At 46.7% G+C, this 18,532-nt stretch overlaps 1 protein-coding gene across 4 annotated transcripts in view; it reads left to right on the forward strand.

The window, feature by feature from the left end:
- The window catches only part of NEDD9 (neural precursor cell expressed, developmentally down-regulated 9), a 114,999-nt gene extending 96,678 nt beyond the window's left edge, over positions 1 to 18,321 (forward strand). For all 4 annotated transcript variants that reach the window (XM_034660318.1, XM_034660320.1, XM_034660319.1 and 1 more), the window contains 5 exons: positions 8,647 to 8,748; positions 9,426 to 9,527; positions 10,509 to 11,750; positions 13,118 to 13,207; positions 16,053 to 18,321. In XM_034660318.1, the coding sequence (XP_034516209.1) occupies positions 8,647 to 8,748; positions 9,426 to 9,527; positions 10,509 to 11,750; positions 13,118 to 13,207; positions 16,053 to 16,562 (2,046 nt within the window). In that variant the 3' untranslated portion in view covers positions 16,563 to 18,321. The remainder of the gene's footprint in view (positions 1 to 8,646; positions 8,749 to 9,425; positions 9,528 to 10,508; positions 11,751 to 13,117; positions 13,208 to 16,052) is intronic.
- Positions 18,322 to 18,532: the final 211 nt, after the last annotated feature.

The following is an 18,532-nucleotide window of genomic DNA, read 5'->3' on the forward strand; positions in this document are numbered from 1 at the left end:
CGCTGCAGGCATCTGGGTACAGAAATGGGGATGCCTTGCTCCCTTTCCATCATCACATCCCCTTTCAGGCAGCTTGCGGGCATCTCTCTAAACTCCGTTTCAAAATCTAGACGTTGTGCTTGGTGTCCTGTTGAATTCATTTGGACATCCAAAGAACCAAAGTGCTGGTGCCTTTTATGATTCTCCAGGATCATTTCGGCCCACGGGATATAAAAAGTGACTTCGCTGTACCCAGCTCCGTCACGGGGCACATTCAGCTCTGTCCGGAGAAAGACCTCCACCGCTGTGGGAGCCCAGACATCATTCCCCGCCATGCTCTTTCACGTTAAAGCCTTCGAGCTGCTCTTTGGCGCTTGGTCACTCCATAGCTAAATATTGCTTTAGCACTTGCCGCACAAAGAGCTTCCTGAAAGCAGCAGGGGAGGCGTGCTAGAGGCCTGACAATCGGGGCACTGTTTCCATGGAGTGGTTTGCCTCCCTCCCGAATGCTGTGTCGAATGAAAGTGACCCCGTTCCACTTCTGAGGCTTCGGTTCTGACTTTTTCCTCCTTCGGAAAAAAAAAAAGAGAGAGAGAGAGACTGGCCACGACTGAGATGTGGCAAGCAAAAGGCTGAATTCTAGCCTAAAAACCAGACAGCAGAATGTCTTTGAAGGAAAGTAAATCACCGCCCAACAACAGAGGAGGAGAAACCTCGATGAGCTCAAGAGAAGCATTAGGAAGGATAAGCCACGCACTTGGCCCACGAGGGTGTATTTTTCGGGCCAGATTCGGTTTTCATTATATTGTTGCTATGCGAATAATAAATGAGCTCACTGCTACACCCAAGCTGGGCAGAGAGAATTTATAGAGAATTAATAAATCCAGCGGAGGCAACATGTGGCTTTTCCTCTGGTCATAGAAAAGAAACTAGTAATCTTGGATTTTAAACAGAAAAACCTCTATAACTTTGCCATTTCTGAAAACTGGATCCAAGTTCTAACGGGGAGGCAGTGATAATAGTGATGTTTCTCTCCCTAAGGGTTTTCTTTAAAGGGAAAGGGTCACATAGTTCATGGGCTTTAAGACAAAGAGGTTATTATAAGATCTAATAAATACCGTGGTAGCTCTGTGAATGCTTTTTAAGGGCATTTATGTGAAATAAGTCCTTTCCAGTGGGCGGTTTGAGAAATCTAAATACTCTTGTTAATGCATGAAATCCAGAGATAGTATAAATAAAACAGGGGGTTAGGGGAGATTAGAGATGGACAGGAAGCAATCTAATTTTACTTTCTGCAGATGCCAAGAAAAATGCAAATGGCCGACTGCTAATCAGTGAGGCCTACTTTTGAATTCAGACAATCTTAGGTACTGTTAATGGCGGAGTTATAAATCTGTACTGTAATTATTACGGCACAGTGGCACTTTTTAACTTCTCATCAATTACTCATTACCTGGGCTGCCTAGGCCTTGACGAGGCCCTGGGGCGGAACGCCAGGAGCCCGGTACGCACGTTCCTGCTCTGCTAGATTGAGGGGTAAACTCCGGTGGTCATTTATCGAGGCATTATCTGGATATCAGAAGAAAGGATTGTGTCATTCTGGCTGTTTCTGATGTTGCTTTGCAATGTAGAGACTTAGACCCAGAGAATTAAATCATGGGGCACAGAAATCCAAATAGCTACAAAGGCCCCTCCCTACCCTTCCAAGTGGGATTTCTTCTTATTTTTAAAAATTCTGTTAAAATGATTAAAAATTCTATTTTTATGATTTTTGTAATCATTGAAGCAGGCATCTACCAAATGTAGAAGTATGAGCAATAATAAGGATAAGCATACCCTGGAACAGTTGACCTCTGCTCCCCCCTCCCCACCCCATCTCTGCCTCTTATCCATTCCACCCAGTTCTTTCTGTCAAACAGTAGGATTTTTCTGCTTCCTTTTTACTGTTTTTTGTTCTTCTTTACGTTGCTGGTAGCATGGCAGGAGGGAAGGAACCAAAACAGGCGTGGGTGCTGGAGGAGAGAGATGAGAAGTTGCCACAAGTAGCAAGTGGTAGGGCTGATGTCAGAAGGAAGGATGGCAGAACATGGCGGGACCTGAGACCCTATTAATTGGCTTTCATAGGATTCGAGGGGCGGGGAGGGTCTGCCTGCATGATTGGCACAGCTGGCTCCGCTCCCACTTCCCACAGCGTGCCACTGAACGGAGGCATGCCAGCTGAGAAGGCTTCCTAATCTCAGGGCCTTCACAGCAGCTAGGCCCCACTCCCAGGCACCCGCCAGCGAGCTCTGCTCTGAGGAGGTGAAGTGGATGCCCACGGAGACTTGCTGAGACCTTGGCCCCAGGCATACTATGTAAGCAGGAGTTGTCTTGAAAGTATGTTGTTTCTAGACATTCCAGTTGGGTATGGAGATCCTCTTGACAAACCCAGCTTGTGATCTTCCACTGAAAAGGCCTTGTCTGAAGAGAAATCCAATCAAGAGTCCTGGGTTTGGGACATTGCCATCTTTCTCTTGGGTAAATAGGTTTATTTCTATGCCTCATAAAGCACGTTTTTCTCCTGGGGTTTTCCACTGGAGTGTCTTGGGCTGTTACAGTGATAACTGTGACAATGGCAATACTGATAAGACCAGAGTAAAATAGTAACCCAAGTAAATCTACTGATGGCCATCGAGAACCAAAGTCTCTTGTCATTTACTGCTTTGATGTGAAATTCCCATCACCTCATAGACCTCACTGGGAACACTGTATGCACTGGTAAAGATTAATTTCTTTCTATTTGACTCATATCTCATGATTAAATTTTGTTTGCCCCCATGGTTTAATCACAAAACATTTTGAAAGCAAACAGCCTCGAGATCTGTGGTCACTAAGACACAGACCACATCCTCCACATATTGGGAAGAGAGCAAAAATTGGCTGTTGTCTTTTTCTGCTGTCTTGTCTCCTGTATTCCTGGGTATCTTTGTAGGGTGGACATTGTATTTTTAAATATTTGTAAGAAATAATTTAAGGCCCATAAAGATGTTCTCTATTTCCAGAGAGGATTTTATTTGCTTGTGCCAGCCTCCCAGCCACACATAAATCTAATTTCAGGTTTTGAGATGTTCTTTCTGACCCTGATGAGTGAAAACCTGGTTTCAGCCATGCAAGGGTGGCTTGCCTTCCAGCAGCTTCTCACTTTTACATGCAGCCCTTAGGATCCCAGCCCAAAGGGGGGGGGTGGTTATGAGGGTCACAACCATGGGGAGCCCTAGAGTCCAATATTCCCCCGCACCCAAAGACGTTGCAAAAACACACAGTGTGGCCTCTCGGACACCTGTCTCACATCAACAAATGTCCCCCAGGAAAAAAGCAGTGTTGAAGTGTGGGCTGACCTCTGTGAATTCTTTCTCTGCTCCCAAATTTGGACCTGATCATTCTTTACTATCTTTTAATGCTTTAATGCTGTGAAGAAGATTTTTTTTTAAAGATTTTATTTATTTATTCAACAGAGATAGAGACAGCCAGCAAGAGAGGGAACACAAGCAGGGGGAGTGGGAGAGGAAGAAGCAGGCTCATAGCAGAGGAGCCTGATGCGGGGCTCAATCCCATAACGCCGGGATCACGCCCTGAGCCGAAGGCAGACGCTTAACTGCTGTGCCACCCAGGAGCCCCTGTGAAGAAGATTTTTAATATCTTTTCCTCATTTTCTAAAAGCTGTCTTCAGTAGGATGGTTGATCTGAATTACCAGGTCCACAACTTAAGTCGAAAAGTAAAAAGCATATAACGCAGCAATTATAAGAGGATTGTAATAGAAATAACTAAGGCTTAAGGGGTTTACCCGATGCCGGCTACTTTATGTGCTTGATCTCATTTAATACACTAATAGCCTCATTCTACTCATGAGGAAACGGGCTTAGAATGGACAGATGCCTTGGTCACATTCTCCCATGTGGTAGAGTCGGCTCTGCCTGAGTCCGGCTTATGTTCTCAATCACTCCCCTCATCAGACCGAATCCTTTCCATGAGTTAAAGACCAAGTGTGGCCATGGCCTGTGATACACAACTCCCGTTCCTTTCCATTGTGTTTTCCTTCTGATATTAACGTAAACTGCAGAGTTTGTTTTGCTTTCTTTTTGCAAAACTCCCCCATATGTTTCTAGCTTGGGGCTGAAAAAAACACAGATGCTCATGTCACACGCAGCCTCTAGACTGGGGAAAAGGAAACCATCTAGCAGCCCGTCTTGGCCTCCATGGTGGTTTGCACCAAACAGTGGTGCAGGTGAACATGCTTCCGTGGTTTCTGATGTCTTGATTTTATCTAAAATTCACTCTGCTTTGTTGGCTTCCTCACTTGCCCGACCTTCCCATGCGTGGCTGAGAAGAGCCCGTTCTGCCCCTTCTCCCATGGGTCCCACTCATCCAAGAGCTGACTCACCTGGAAACCAACCTCATCCTACACAGGCGGACCCTGTTTCCTGTCCTGTCCAGTTCCACACCATCTTGCTTGAGAAAAGCCTCGAGTCTTCCTTTAGCTCATTAATATACCCAGTCAATGCATTTATCCAAGCCTACTACAGTCAAGGCACTGTGCTAGGCCCTGCTTTGTATCTACAAATGGAGGAGAAACGGGCTCTATCTCCACCATGCCTAGAGTAGACATGGGAGGCACTGAAACGGACCACAAGTGATAAGTTCCCTTAGAGATGTATGCATAACGTGCTTGGGGCGTTCCAAGGAGAAACATATTCTATCTGTCTGGAAAGGCCCCATGGGAGAGAGACACTCAGCCTGGCCTTGAAAGTTGAATAAAATGTGAATTATGAGGACGGGAAGAAGAGTATCTTGGACAAAGACACAGCACAAGTGAAGGCACAGAGGTGGGGCGCACAGGACATCGGTATAAAATGGTGGAGTTCCTCCGTCTTGCCAAGGAATGGAATTGCTAAAGAGCTTTTTGGGCGCTGCCCTCAGAGATTTTCAAGGTATTGAGGGAGGAGGGGAGAAGTACATAGATGAACACAAGATGGGCCCCCTTAGGGCCAGAGACATGTTTGGTTTGGCCAGGATGCTGTTTGAAATATTTGAGCCGATTCTGGAAATCAGATTTCACATTAAAAAATCCAGATTTCTGGCTTCTCCTGAAAATTTGAGAGACTTAGCAACACGGGGCCCATTTTCTCAGGACGGCAGCTGGCTGGAGCTGAGGAGTGGCTGCTTTCCTTCAGGAGGTTATGAGTTCTGTCTTCCCAGCACAAAATCCCAGCTCGTTCTCCCTGCATCTCCTCTGCTGGGCCCCACAGGCATCTAAGCGTCAGGCCCTTGCTGGGCTACAGGTGCAAGCCCAGGCCAAGGGCTGGGGAGGGGTGAGTGGCCTGGCCCACGGGCCTCTCTTCCAGCTCACTGACTCATACATGCTGTTTGCCGGGCTCCCCTGGCCCCCCACTGCCACCCTAAACACGAGCTCCTCTTCTGTAAAATTTCAGCATGCGCGGCTCTCAAAATTATGAGACACTGGAGGTATTTAAATCATCTCTAAAAGCAGCTCTTGGTGGCTGGGCTCTGATGCTGAAAATGGTGTGACTCAAACACGTCAGAGTGTGGGGTCGGCGGCCCTATGTGTGTTTGCTTGTTTTTAGGCAAGCACATAATCAGAGCAATAACCCCACTCTCTGGACTTTGGATGCCACCCTGCCTGGGACATTTATTAAATGTACTATTCCTTTCCTAAATGTCTACATCTGCCCTTCCTCTCCTCTCTTCTCCAAGTGTCCACCTTCAGACTCTTCAATTAGTTAAGAAGAATAGTATACTAACATCTGAGGACCAGTCAGATTCCTCATGGGGCCGATCATCCATATTCGGAAAATGCAAATCCTCTGTCAGGGTCATCAGGAAAGGGGCTGCAGTAGCCCTTGGTCCGAGAGCCCCAGGAATCCCCGTTTCTAGCCCCGTTTGCATCAACTCTAATGAACTAAGAGGTCAGTTTGGTAGTTCCTAAGGCTAAGCCCTTGTAACTATAAATAAATACACAGAATAAAAGGAGAGCACAAAAGAAAAACCAACGGAGGAAAAAAAGGAAATGAAAAACCTGACTTCGTGTCATTGAGAAAATTAGGTTTGAAATGCCTTTTGTGTAGCAATGCCATCAACGCCTTGCCCTGCAAACACCCAGGAGAGAAGGCTTCTGAAATTTATATTCCCTTAGCTCAACCTTGTTGTTCCTCGTAGGCTGAGGTTCAGTAATTCTGGGACAGTAGAAAGGTTTTTGTGTACTGGGTCAAGCAGGAAGAAAAGGTCTTATGACCACAGAACTGGATACTTTGTAAGGTACAGAACAGTCAGCACTTTCCTCGAGGAGAGAACACACAATTGGCATGAAAGTCACCCAAGCAACGGGTCGAGGAGGAGAATGTCCAAAAGGAGAACACTTCCAGCTCCTCGTTCCCTCAGACGTTACAGAGTGGGTCTCTGTCTACCCTGGCTGTGTCTGACCAGATGCAAAACGCCGGTCCCTTTTAAATGCTATTTGTGGACCAGCGTGAATTAGACGGTACCATCGGGAATGCTGGAATCGAATCGGGGGAGATTCTATTTTGTTGGTTTCTTCCCCCCTTGTGGTTTTCACCATCTGTTTCTTTTAATGCATAAACAAGGAAAATGACTGGCTTGGAATGCAAAGTTTTTAAAAACCAGATGACCACAGGCATCCTCCAAATGAGAAAGAGAGAGCAAGTTGAGGTTTTGTGACATTTGTCAGGAAGTGAGAAGTTAAATACCGGGAAGCTCTAATGCTCCCTGCCAGGGAAGATCCACAAAGGCAAGGAAAAGCTTTGTCTAGGACCCCGCCTTTCTGAGGTCTTGCCATGTGTTTACATCTCACCAAGGACTATTTTCAGATACCGGCACCACCCCCTCTATCTCCCAGCCCCCCACCCCTTCCCCATCTTTAAACTAAAGATGGAACCACTCAGCTGGCCTTCAGCATAACCAGCCTTGGTTTTCCATTAGCATTATTACTAACTTGGCAGCCTTGGACAGAATCCACTCTTAGAAACTTTCAGACTGAACAAAAGCTGTGTTGTACACAGGTTCTATTATAAAGCCAAAATAGAGAGCTATAAATAGAGGAGCTGATGAGATACAGTCAGAGAAGATACTTCACTTCTCTCCTGGACAATAGTGAGTGAAAAAAAAAATCATATAAGGGCACTAGGAACACAGTGCGTTTTTCTTGAGCAAAGGGCACGCTGCTTTTAAAAGGAAGATTTGCTAGGCACAATACAGTGTCCACTCTGTAAATGGTTCTGTATGCTCCATGCCAACAAACTTGAAAGCCATAGATTCCTTTTTTTAAACCCAAGGCAGTGGAGAGATTTGATGGGATGGTGACCGCAATACTAATCTCCTTTACCTCCATTGCAAGAAGTAACGAGCTGCAGGCATCAGGGATTTCAGCGTTTCAGAGCTTCCCGGGGAGAAGGGCATTGGTGCTTTTGGCGGAGTTCCACCCACCTCAACATAAGCTGAACACGAGCATTTTTCACATAGTTTTGTAGGCAGCCTGACGCCAGAATTTTCACATTAGGGAAAGGATAAAGGATGACGGTTTCTTAAGGAAGAGCCAACTCTTCCTAATTTACAATGCCCTTTCTCCAAAAAAAAAAAAAAACAAACCAAACAAACAACAACAAAAAAACATGGGCAATACTAAGGGGGGTTTGCTATTAGTCATTTGGGAGGCAGGGGTTAGGCAGACACGAGACCCTGGTCATTTAGAAGCCCTTGGAGGATTAAATATGCTTCCAAATGAGTTTCAGTTCAAGTAATTTCTCTGCCCGTGCTTAGGGACACAGTGAAGGATGGTAGATGGGAAAATCCGAGCCTGCTGGGTGAGGTTCCTTTCATTGGCATTGGTTCCAGATGCCAGAGTTGTGACGGTGTGTTTGACTTCCCACATCCCTTGGACGTAGGTACTGTCTGGGAAGTCTGCTTCCCCGGTGGAAACAAGAAAATGATAAGAGACCTGAACTCTGTTCCGGGTGGTTCCCAACTCGGTCTGTCATTTGTTTCAAGGGTTAGATTGAAAGCTCCTGGAGGCTTCTGAGAGCCGGCACTGCTTGAGCTGTTGGCTTCATAAAAGTATTCTAGTGACCTATGGAATTTTAGTTATAATAATAATAATGTCACATGAAGAGGCGTCCTGGGGAAGGCATGAGAGGAATTTTAAGTAGCTCAACTCTCTATTTGCATTATTCGCTTTACAAATAGTTTCAGAGCCTTTAAAAAAAAATGTGGGTTTTTTTTCATTATGCTGTGGTTTTGCTGCTTCAAAGGGGTGATCTAAGATCATAATTTAAAATTTCATAATTTAAAAATGGTTCTCCCTTAAGGTGCATCCTGGGAATTGAGACTTGGACCAACTTTGAGATGGTTTTGTCATCGGGAGGAAGAGGGGTGGAGCTATTTCAGGGATTTGTTCTTTATTGGGATTCAAGAGAGGATTTAAAAGTGTTCTGACCTGATGTCTCCTTGTCTCCTTCCTTTTCTCTCTTCCCTTCCTTGTTTCTCTTTCTTTCTTTTTATGGGGGAAAGGTGATGGAGAAGTGCCGGGTTAGGAGGCTAAGAGAGTCACTCAGGACTGGGGCTTGGACTTTAACACGTCTATGTCTTCCTGCCCACAGGTGATAACCCCCGTGAGGACAGGCCAGGGCTACGTGTACGAGTACCCGTCCAGATACCAAAAGGACATCTATGACATCCCTCCTTCCCATGCCACTCAAGGGGTATGTACCAGCCCAGCCGGGGGGGAGGGGAGGGCTTCAGGGTGACATTCCTTCAGGGCTAAAGAGCCAAGGGAAGTTCACCAATTATGCACGTTTCACTTGAAGCTATCTATCCAGAAGCCATTTTCAACAATGCTATTTAAATTATGTTTTCTGGATTTGCTTAATCAGGAAATCCTAGTCCTTTATCTGACAAAGCTTTTGTCGCTTATCATTTTCGTTCAGGAAATGTAAAATTTAAACTACAGTTTAAAAAACAGACAGTGGGGCGCCTGGGTGGCTCAACAGTGAAGCGACTGGTTTCGGCTCAGGTCATGAACCCAGGGTCCTGGGATGGAGCCCCACGTTGTCTGTCCGGCTCCCTGCTCAGCAGGGAGTCTGCTTCTCCCTCTCCCTCTGCCCCCCCCCATGCTCTCTCCATCACTCACTCTCTCTGCCTCAAACAAATAAATAAAATCTTTAAAAATAAACAAAGTCCAAACGGTGTAGGTATTTCATGGAAGGTCATTTTTATATTCAATCAAAGTCAAAGAATATGAAATCTAAAAAGAAAAACTCTACCAACCCCTATGACATACAGCAAAGAGCAGATAAATCCACAGTGAAAGGCTTAGTAGTGTCAGAAATGACAAGTATATGCCATTTCCGTTCTGGGTAACGCAAGTGTTCGTCTTCAGGTGTACGATATCCCTGCATCATCAGTGAAAGGCCCTGTGTTTTCAGTTCCCGTGGGAGAGATAAAACCTCAGGGCGTCTATGACATCCCTCCTACTAAAGGGGTAAGTGAGCTACCACAGAGCCGCAAAAAAGGGGTGCGTGTGCGTGTGTCTGTGTGTGTATTTGTGTGTTTACTGGGGTAAAACAAGAAGGGCAAACCAAAGGCGGAAAACTAGTCTTTATGAGAGAGTGAATGGGAGGAAGGAAAGACAACGGCTAATGATAAGTCTAAGGATTCCAGGGGTGCCTGGCTGGCTCAGTCGGGGAGCATTCAACTCGCGATCTCGGGGTCGTGAGTTTCGAGCCCCACATCAGGCATAGAGATTACTTTAAAAACGAAAGGAAAAAAATCTCAAAGGTAAGTCTAAGGATTCCACATTTAGAGGATTCTACTAAAAATGAGGTAGTCGAGAAGGAGAACCAGTAGGAAGGTAAAATAATTCAGTTTGGCAAGCAATGAACATACCTCCTATCTCTGGGAAGTGTTACAGCGTCCTCAGTCTGTAGACAGGGGTCGCTGTGTTTGATGCACTCTCTCGTCCACCGGGGTACGGCCCGCACAGGAAGTACAGCTACCCTTATTGTCCAGAGAAGGGAACTGTGTGTCAGAACATTGAAGCAACGTATTCAGCATCTCACAGCTGACAGATCCAGGGAGAGACCTCAGCTCTTCCGAAGCCTCGTCTCCTCCTGTGTGGGAATGCGTAGTCTGCCTCCCCACCTGGATCAGCCGAGGAAGGAGACCCAGGAGGTGGTCAGAAACGCAGGACTGGGACCCCGGGAGGGCAACTCAGCCAGGAGGGGTCCACACACAAGCAGCACTGAGGCCATGGGAAGGATGCTCCTGTCCAAGATGAGGGAAGTGAGAACAGAGCAGAGCAGAGCCTTGGGAAACACCGGCCAGAAGCGGGGGGAAGGTAAAAAGCCAGGAGCCAATGATGAGTGGTGAGAATTCTAGCCTCGCTTTAAGGTCCTTCTCAGTTTCTGCATGTGCGCATGAGCCAGCCAAACACATAGTAGCCCCTTTTCTACTTATTTTTCAGGTATATGCCATTCCACCCTCTGCTTGCCGGGATGAGGCAGGGCTTAGGGAAAAAGAGTATGATTTCCCCCCTCCAGTGAGACAAGCTGGAAGGCCGGACGTCAGACCCGAGGGCGTGTATGACATCCCCCCAACCAGCATCAAGCCGATGGGGAAGGACCTTCACAAAAAATATAACTGTGATGCTCCGGGAGCCGCTGACCTGGCGACACGGAGACACCAGAGCGTCTTGCTGAACCACCCTCCCTCACAGCTGGGACAGTCCCTGGGCCCCCAGAACGATGCGTACGACATCCCCCGAGGGGTTCAGTTTCTGGAGCCGCCGGCGGAAACCAGTGAGAAAGCAAATCCCGAAGAAAGAGACGGTGTTTACGACGTCCCCCTGCACAACACCCCAGATGCCAAAGGCTCTCAGGACGTGGTCGATGGTATCAACCGGTTATCTTTCTCCAGCACGGGCAGCACCAGGAGCAACATGTCCACTTCTTCCACCACCTCCAAGGAATCTTCCTTGTCGGCCTCCCCGTCTCAGGACAAAAGGCTCCTGCTGGATCCGGACACAGCCATCGAGAGACTCCACCGACTCCAGCAGACCCTGGAGGTGGGCGTCTCCAGCCTCATGGCGCTGGTGACCACGGACTGGCGGTGTTACGGATACATGGAACGACACATCAACGAGATCCGCTCCTCCGTGGACAAGGTGGAGCTGTTCGTGAGGGACTACCTCCATTTTGCCAAGGGGGCTGTAGCGAACGCCTCCTGCCTCCCCGAGCCCCTCCTCCACAACAAAATGAAGCGGGAGCTCCAAAGAGTGGAAGACTCCCACCAGATTCTGAGCCAGACCAGCCACGACTTAAACGAGTGCAGCTGGTCCCTGAATATTCTGGCCGTCAACAAGCCCCAAAGCAAGTGTGATGACCTGGACCGGTTCGTGATGGTGGCAAAGACAGTGCCCGATGATGCCAAGCAGCTCACCACAACCATCAACACCAGCGCAGACGCCCTCTTCAGACCGGGCCCTGGCAGCTCGCACGTGAAGAGTGGGCCTGAGAACATCATGAACTCCACGGAGTACCCACACGCTGCGTCCCAGATGCAGCTGCTGCATCCTGGGGACCACAAGGCCCCAGCCCTCAGCAAGCCACTGCCGCCAAGCCTGGGCAAGGACCAGCCTCCTGACTGTAGCAGCAGCGATGGCTCTGAAAGGAGCTGGATGGATGATTATGACTACGTCCACCTGCAGGTAAGGAAACCAGGCTCATAAGCGCCGATGTTCACATTCAGGGAGCCCGGGAGTGATGCGCAGCGGCTGTTAGGCTGGACTGCCAGCGGCGAGAGCATGGTTAATGGTTCGCGAGCAGAATTCACAGTTCACGTGGGGGGGTGACATTGTACAGTAGGAAGGATGCTGTCCTGAGAGTGCTGAGTCCTCGGTTCTAGACCTTCCCCTAACACTAACTGTGTGATGGATGTATTGAACCTTCCTAGGCCGTCATTTCTTCATTTGCAAAGTGAATGGAGCGTGGGGTTGGAGTGATTCATTGATACTCCTCGGGCAAGCCGGAAGGGACCCTCAAGTAGGAACGTGGGCCCACAGATTATCACACCAGCCCCACCTCTGTTTGCATTTTATGATAGAGTTCTGCATATTTGAAAAAGGAGGGAGGCACTCTTAAGGAAAAAAAAATGAAAACTCTAGATTAGAGAAATTCTCAGGCCCCTTCGGCTCTATAATGTGCGTATTCATGTGGTTAATCACTTACAGAAAACCTTCACCCCACCTCAGGCTGACCTTGAGGAACACTGCGCATTTGTCAGCTGACCTAGAATGGCACCAGCACACGGGAATTTGGGCAGGCACAGTCTGCCTCCTACAAGTGGAAATTCCACCCTGTTGACCTGGGATCCCTTTCACTTTGGGGAATTCAAACATTTGACCAAGATCCGTTATTTAGAATTTGGTGTGCTATCTTCTTCGGCCATTCCTTTCATTTGACTGAGAGGGATCGATCATCCTGAGAACTGTTGAACTAACTACAGTTCCTGAGCATATGGGAGACTGGGGAAGGGAGAGCGCTGAGCCCTGTCTCCCTACCCCCACCCCCCACTGCTAAGGAAAGGTGCAGGAGAGAGTAGATAGGGGCATTCCCCATTCCCCTAGCGGGTTGTCTGGCTCTGCATATTAGGAAATACTAATTTGGGGTAGAGTTGTACATGATTCAGAGACCAGGAGTGCAGAGCGGGCCCCATTTAGACCTGCATTAGGTTTATGGGTTTGCCTTTACTCTGTTAGAGAAGAACCCTGAGAACTAGGACTGCATGGGGAGGTTTGGAGGGGAGCATGGATCTCCCAAAACGGTAAAGTGGAACGGAGATCGTGGCACTCCACGTGGAAACGGATTTTAGTTTTCAGCCCTGCCCTACACGGGAACTCTGGATGTCTGGCAGGGGGGCACACCATCCCCATCTGGCATTCATAGGGCCTAAGAGGGCCTAAGAGGGCCAAAGCAATGGAAAACTAAAGGGTATTTACACATTTGTCAGTGAAAGTGTTAGCACAAGTGAATCACAGGGGTGATGTAATGTTTTCTTTATGTTGAAAAATAATAGGGGAAGGAGGAGTTTGAGAGGCAACAGAAAGAGCTGCTGGAAAAAGAAAATATCATCAAACAGAACAAGATGCAGCTGGAGCATCATCAGGTAAGGTCAGCCAGGACTGGACCGACCTAGTATTGCAGATTTCCTGCTTTGTAAGGAAGGTAGTCCTTCAGAAGATCATGATTTTGGTCCTTCCAGCATACTTGGGCATAAATAAGCTGCAAGGCTTGGGGTGCCTCAGTGGCTCAATGGGTCAAGCGTCTGACTCTTGGTTTTGGCTCAGGTCATGATCTCAGGGTTGTGAGATCAGCCCCGTGTTGGCTCTGTGGCTCCGTGTTCAGTGCGGAATCTGCTTGGGATTCTCTCTCCCTCTGCTCCTCCCTGCATGCTCTCTCTCTCTCTCAAATAAATGAATCTTTAAAAAAAAATAATAAGTTCTGGGGCACCTGGGTGGCTCAGTTAGTTGAGTGTCCGACTCTTGATTTCAGCTCAGGTCATGATCTCAGGGTCGTGGGATCGAGCCCCAAGTGCATCTGGCTCCCCGCTCAGTGGGGAGTCTGCTTCTCTCGCTTTCTCTCTTTCTCCCTCTTTCTCCCTCTCCCCGCCTCTCCCACTGTCCCTTCCCCACCCCCACTCTCTCTCTCTCAAATAAATCTTTAAAAATAATCATAATAATAAGCTCCAAGGCTTATAATAGGGGATAAGAACAAAGAGAAAGTTTATAGCTTTAGCAATCCAGCTGGTGTACCTGGATTATCTCTAAACAGCCATTTTTCCAGGTTACTTCTGTACGTCTAACATATTAGGACTCTTTGGGTTAAGGTTGTTGGTCTCAAGAAGCGAGTCCCACTTAAGCTAGCCCAAGCAAACAGGTTTTACAGTGAGGCCATGGGAGGGGAGTGCAGGAAGAGAAAATGCAGATACAGCCAAGTCCGATGAGAGCTAGGACTGAATTCTCTCTCCTTCTTGTACTTCCTTTTCTCTAAATCTGCTTCCTTCTCCTCTATTGTCTGACAGTTTCCTCTGCTTATCTACTCATTTGGCTCCCATTGAACTTTACAGAACCCATAAGTGGCCACTCAAAGTCCTTTTTAAAGAAGACTTTTCATCTCAGCATCCACAGCACGGATAGCTCTTCACTGTGGTTCATCAGATTCCTAAAAAAAAAAAAAAAAAAAGTCTGATTGGGCCACCTCTCTCTGTCTATCTCCTACAACACAGCCTATGGCTTGGCTATTCTTGGTCCAATCTGAGAGAATGAGGACAGGATCAAATGTGTTCAGAACACAACCAAGCCCTCAAATAAGGGATTTGGGCAAGGCAGGTTCACTCAAAAGTTGGGCATGAGTGGGGCTGATAATGGCGAGTATTGCTGGTACAGGGCATAAAAATAAAGAGTAATGGATTGAGGACTTACATGCCTTTCAAGTTGAAATGAAATGACATGTAGAGACATGAACTGTCACACTGCACTCAGGAAACCAGAGTTCCTTTTTTTTTTAAAAGATATTTTATATTATTATTTTTTTTTTTAGAGAGAGAGCACAAGAGTGTGAGTGGGGTGGGGGGAGGGGCAGAGGGAGAAGGAGAGAGAGAATCTCAAGCAGACTCTGCACTGAGTGCGGAGCCCAATGAGGGGCTCCATCTCACAACCCTGAGATCATGACCTGAGCTGGAATCAAGAGTCAGTTGCTTAACCGACTGAGTCACCCAGGCACCATAGGAAACCAGAGTCCTAATCCTTGCTTTCTGACCAGCCAACCCTGTGACCTTAGGCAAGTCATTTAACCTCCCTGAACTTCAGTTACTTCTATATAAAATAAGAAAATCCCCCCACCTCTCCATCTAATAAGATGATATATTTACGAACGTATCTGCAAAAGCATAAGCGAAATATCTTCAAACATCACCCTGTATCTGTTTATGTCTGCTTTGGCATTTGGCCAAGTAGGACTAGAAGGCTTTAGGGAACTTGTTGAAAACCACAGTAATTTCTAAAGCAGATTCTGTTGAAAAGGAAAGCTCACTGTGCATTTCTTGGGGGAGAAGCTGGATGAGTTTAATCCCTACTCTGACTGAGCTCTATCTTGGAGCAGAAGATCATGGAGTCCTAGGCTCAGATCACACATAGTCCTTACCTGCAAAAGAAGGGTCTCTCCTAAGATTTGGTGGAATAGCATGTGATTATTATAACTGCACTTTAAAAATACACCAGCCGGGAGCAGTAAGGAAGGAAGAAAGCTAACACTCATTGAGTCTGACTGTGTGCAAGGTTCTTTTCTTTCAACAGCTCTGGGTGGCTAAGTGCTCTGATGAACAATTAGCGTTCAGATTCCCTTAGAGAAGCTCTTTGCCACACTGCACATGCATTTATAGGCGTTACTCTCCCGTAGTACTGCATAATAACATTTACAAATCTTGACTGAAAGAGTCGGAGAAACAGAAAGGGGTCATGGATGGTCATTTATCGAAGAGTCTGGAAGGGACAGAGTCAGGCTTTCCCAGAGAAGGAGCCAACTGTCAGTGATTTACTTGATAAAGAGATCCCTCCATTTGATTTTCCCTCCCCACCACTCAGCGTTCAATAAACATTTACATAGAGGTGGAGATATGCCAAACACCATTCTGAGCACTTTGTAAATGTTAACTCATGGAAGTCTCGTAAAGGTGCAGGTAACAGAGCTGAGTAGAAAAGCTAGCTGCCTTCCCGCCTTAGCGCAGAAGAGACGGATACCCAACCACAGGGGCCTGAGCTGGGGGATTTCTTCTCGATCCTCTTTTTCAAACTCTACATTTTACAGTTTAGAAAAGCAAAGCCTCCCATCTAATGAGCACTTGCCACTTACGAGGGATTGAAACCCCTGCCCTTGAACTCCGAGCCCTGCTTCAGTTCCAGGACTGCACACTGCCTTCCCCTTCACGAGATCTGCTTTTCTCTCCCTTGCAGCTAAGTCAGTTCCGGTTGTTGGAACAAGAAATCACCAAGCCGGTGGAGAACGACATCTCCAAGTGGAAGCCTTCTCAGAGCCTCCCGACCACAAACAGCAGCGTGGGTGCTCAGGATCGGCAGCTGCTCTGCTTCTACTACGACCAGTGCGAGACCCATTACATCTCCCTCCTCAACGCCATCGACGCCCTCTTCAGCTGCGTCAGCTCGGCGCAGCCCCCGCGCATCTTCGTGGCCCACAGCAAGTTTGTCATCCTGAGCGCACACAAACTGGTGTTCATTGGGGACACGCTGACAAGGCAGGTTGCCGCCCAGGACATTCGCAACAAAGTGATGAACTCGAGCAACCAGCTCTGCGAGCAGCTCAAGACGATCGTGATGGCGACCAAGATGGCGGCCCTCCATTACCCCAGCACCACGGCCCTGCAGGAGATGGTGCACCAGGTGACAGACCTGTCCAGGAACGCCCAGCTCTTCAAGCGCTCTTTGCTGGAGATGGCCACCTTCTGAGAGGAGAAGGAGGGAAAGGGGGACTGAGTGCGCTGCCAAGGAAAACTGGAAATGCTATCTGGTTTTTGTAAATGTTATCTATTTTTGTAGATAATTTTATATGAAAATGAACTATTTTAACATTTTGTGGGTTAGACAACATTCAGAAATTCAGGGAGCTAGAGGGGGAATTTTTTTTTCCTGTGTGGTTCTTATGTGTATGCCTGTGTAATGTTCGTTTTTTAGATGTTTGTCCGATACATTCCATTAGAAAACATGAATGAAGAAGCACCTTAGTAAGCACGTCGTAATGCTGCATTTTTTTCCTTTTTTTTTTCCCTAAGAAAACATACCAGCTGGGTGTAATATTGCTCTACATATACTAGCAATTATTCTGAGCCTGTCACTTCCAAGTCTGGGAAGCACAGTATACGTGTAAGTGTTCACCTTCCAATAACGAGGCATGGCATGACTTGTTCTTGTTTGGAAACCCTTTCAGAATTGACCGTCTTGGGCCCATTGTGGCAAAATGCCTCACTTGTCATTGAAAAAGCCCTTTTATAAAAGAAGTTCCAGGAGGTACACGTTAATCCAAGCACCGGTATTTTAGAAGTATGCAGAGGCCATATCCCCAGCTAGGGCTGGTTGTTTCAACACAGAGAGGACATCACGATAAAAGGAAGGCAAATGTTTTCCCCAGGGCTTTTTGATCATCTGCGTTTATGAGTGACTTGGCCGTGAGGTTTTCCAAAGGGTGTTTTTAGATTTGCAAAAACCATATTATTTGCAGCAGGAATTCATAAAGACACATCAGACTATGACTGTCCACAAAAAGAAGGGATGGTTCCATCTGCCAGTTGTAAGTAGAGGCCCTTCTGACTCTCAACATTCACTTAGGGGCTACTACCTCCATTCTCTGAGGAAAACTGGCCCGTTCTGGGTCACTTAAAGGTTAGAGCCACCAGGCCACATTTTACTCTAAGGGAATTCATTGCTTGATCTTACACCCTCCTTAAAACATGCAGCTGCTGACCCGACACTCAGCCCATCCAGTCTTTACAATTCTGTCTGGTCCACGACCCTGTGTAAACAGCCCACCACCGTCTTAGAGCTCATCACAGAGCCCATTCCATAGTCTGTCCCATTATACCTGCTGGTGTTGGCACAGCACAGACACACCCACGAGCCATCAGATTGATCTTGAAGCAAATGAAATACTTCCTACCTAGTGGGTAAATGTATTCATATATTAACAAGTCAGGAAGCATGTCATCTGTAGGCTTTCAGTCCAGTTCTTATTTAATGGTTCTAGTCTAGCCTATTTGAAAAGGTTTTTATTTGCCATATATGCCTTGACTTAATTAAGCTTACTTGTTTTAAACAACCAAATCATTGGAAAAGGAAAGGATTTAAGAGAGAAGAATGTGTGATCTAAGTGTGAGAAAAAATCAGCAAAACATCCCAGAAGGTGCTTTTCAAAACAATCATTATTGTAGTTCTCCAAGCTCTGCACTGTCAAGAGATGATTAAAAGTTGTATCGTTTTATGACAAGTAAGCGTGTGAGAAGAAAGGAGATTGCTGAAAATCAACTCGGCAGGAGCTGAAAGGTGTCCCTATAGAGTCCATTGTACAATGTGTGTTTCTTAGGAGATGACAGACTTGTTTTAAGCTAAGGGGTGACATTTCACGTTTTCAAAACCAAAATTTCAATCTGTATTACTCTCTTCCCCATCTTGTATGTAAAGGCTATTTTTAAATCATTAAATTTTTCGATCTCAATTTCCACAGGCACTGGGTTTTCTTTTCCCTGTTCTTGTCTTTGTCACAGAATTGCGCGTTGGCGTATTTGGGCACTCCCAATAGAGAAAGTTAGATTATGGTTATTGTATCAATACTATAGATCTGGATTTTTTAGGAAAATTGAGAGTTATTTATTTTTTCACTTTGTATCACTTCGGAGTGTATTTACATTTGAAGAAAATTCTGGGGT

The sequence above is a fragment of the Ailuropoda melanoleuca genome, chromosome 5, assembly GCF_002007445.2.
Source record: "Ailuropoda melanoleuca isolate Jingjing chromosome 5, ASM200744v2, whole genome shotgun sequence".
Taxonomy (NCBI): Eukaryota; Metazoa; Chordata; class Mammalia; order Carnivora; family Ursidae; genus Ailuropoda; species Ailuropoda melanoleuca.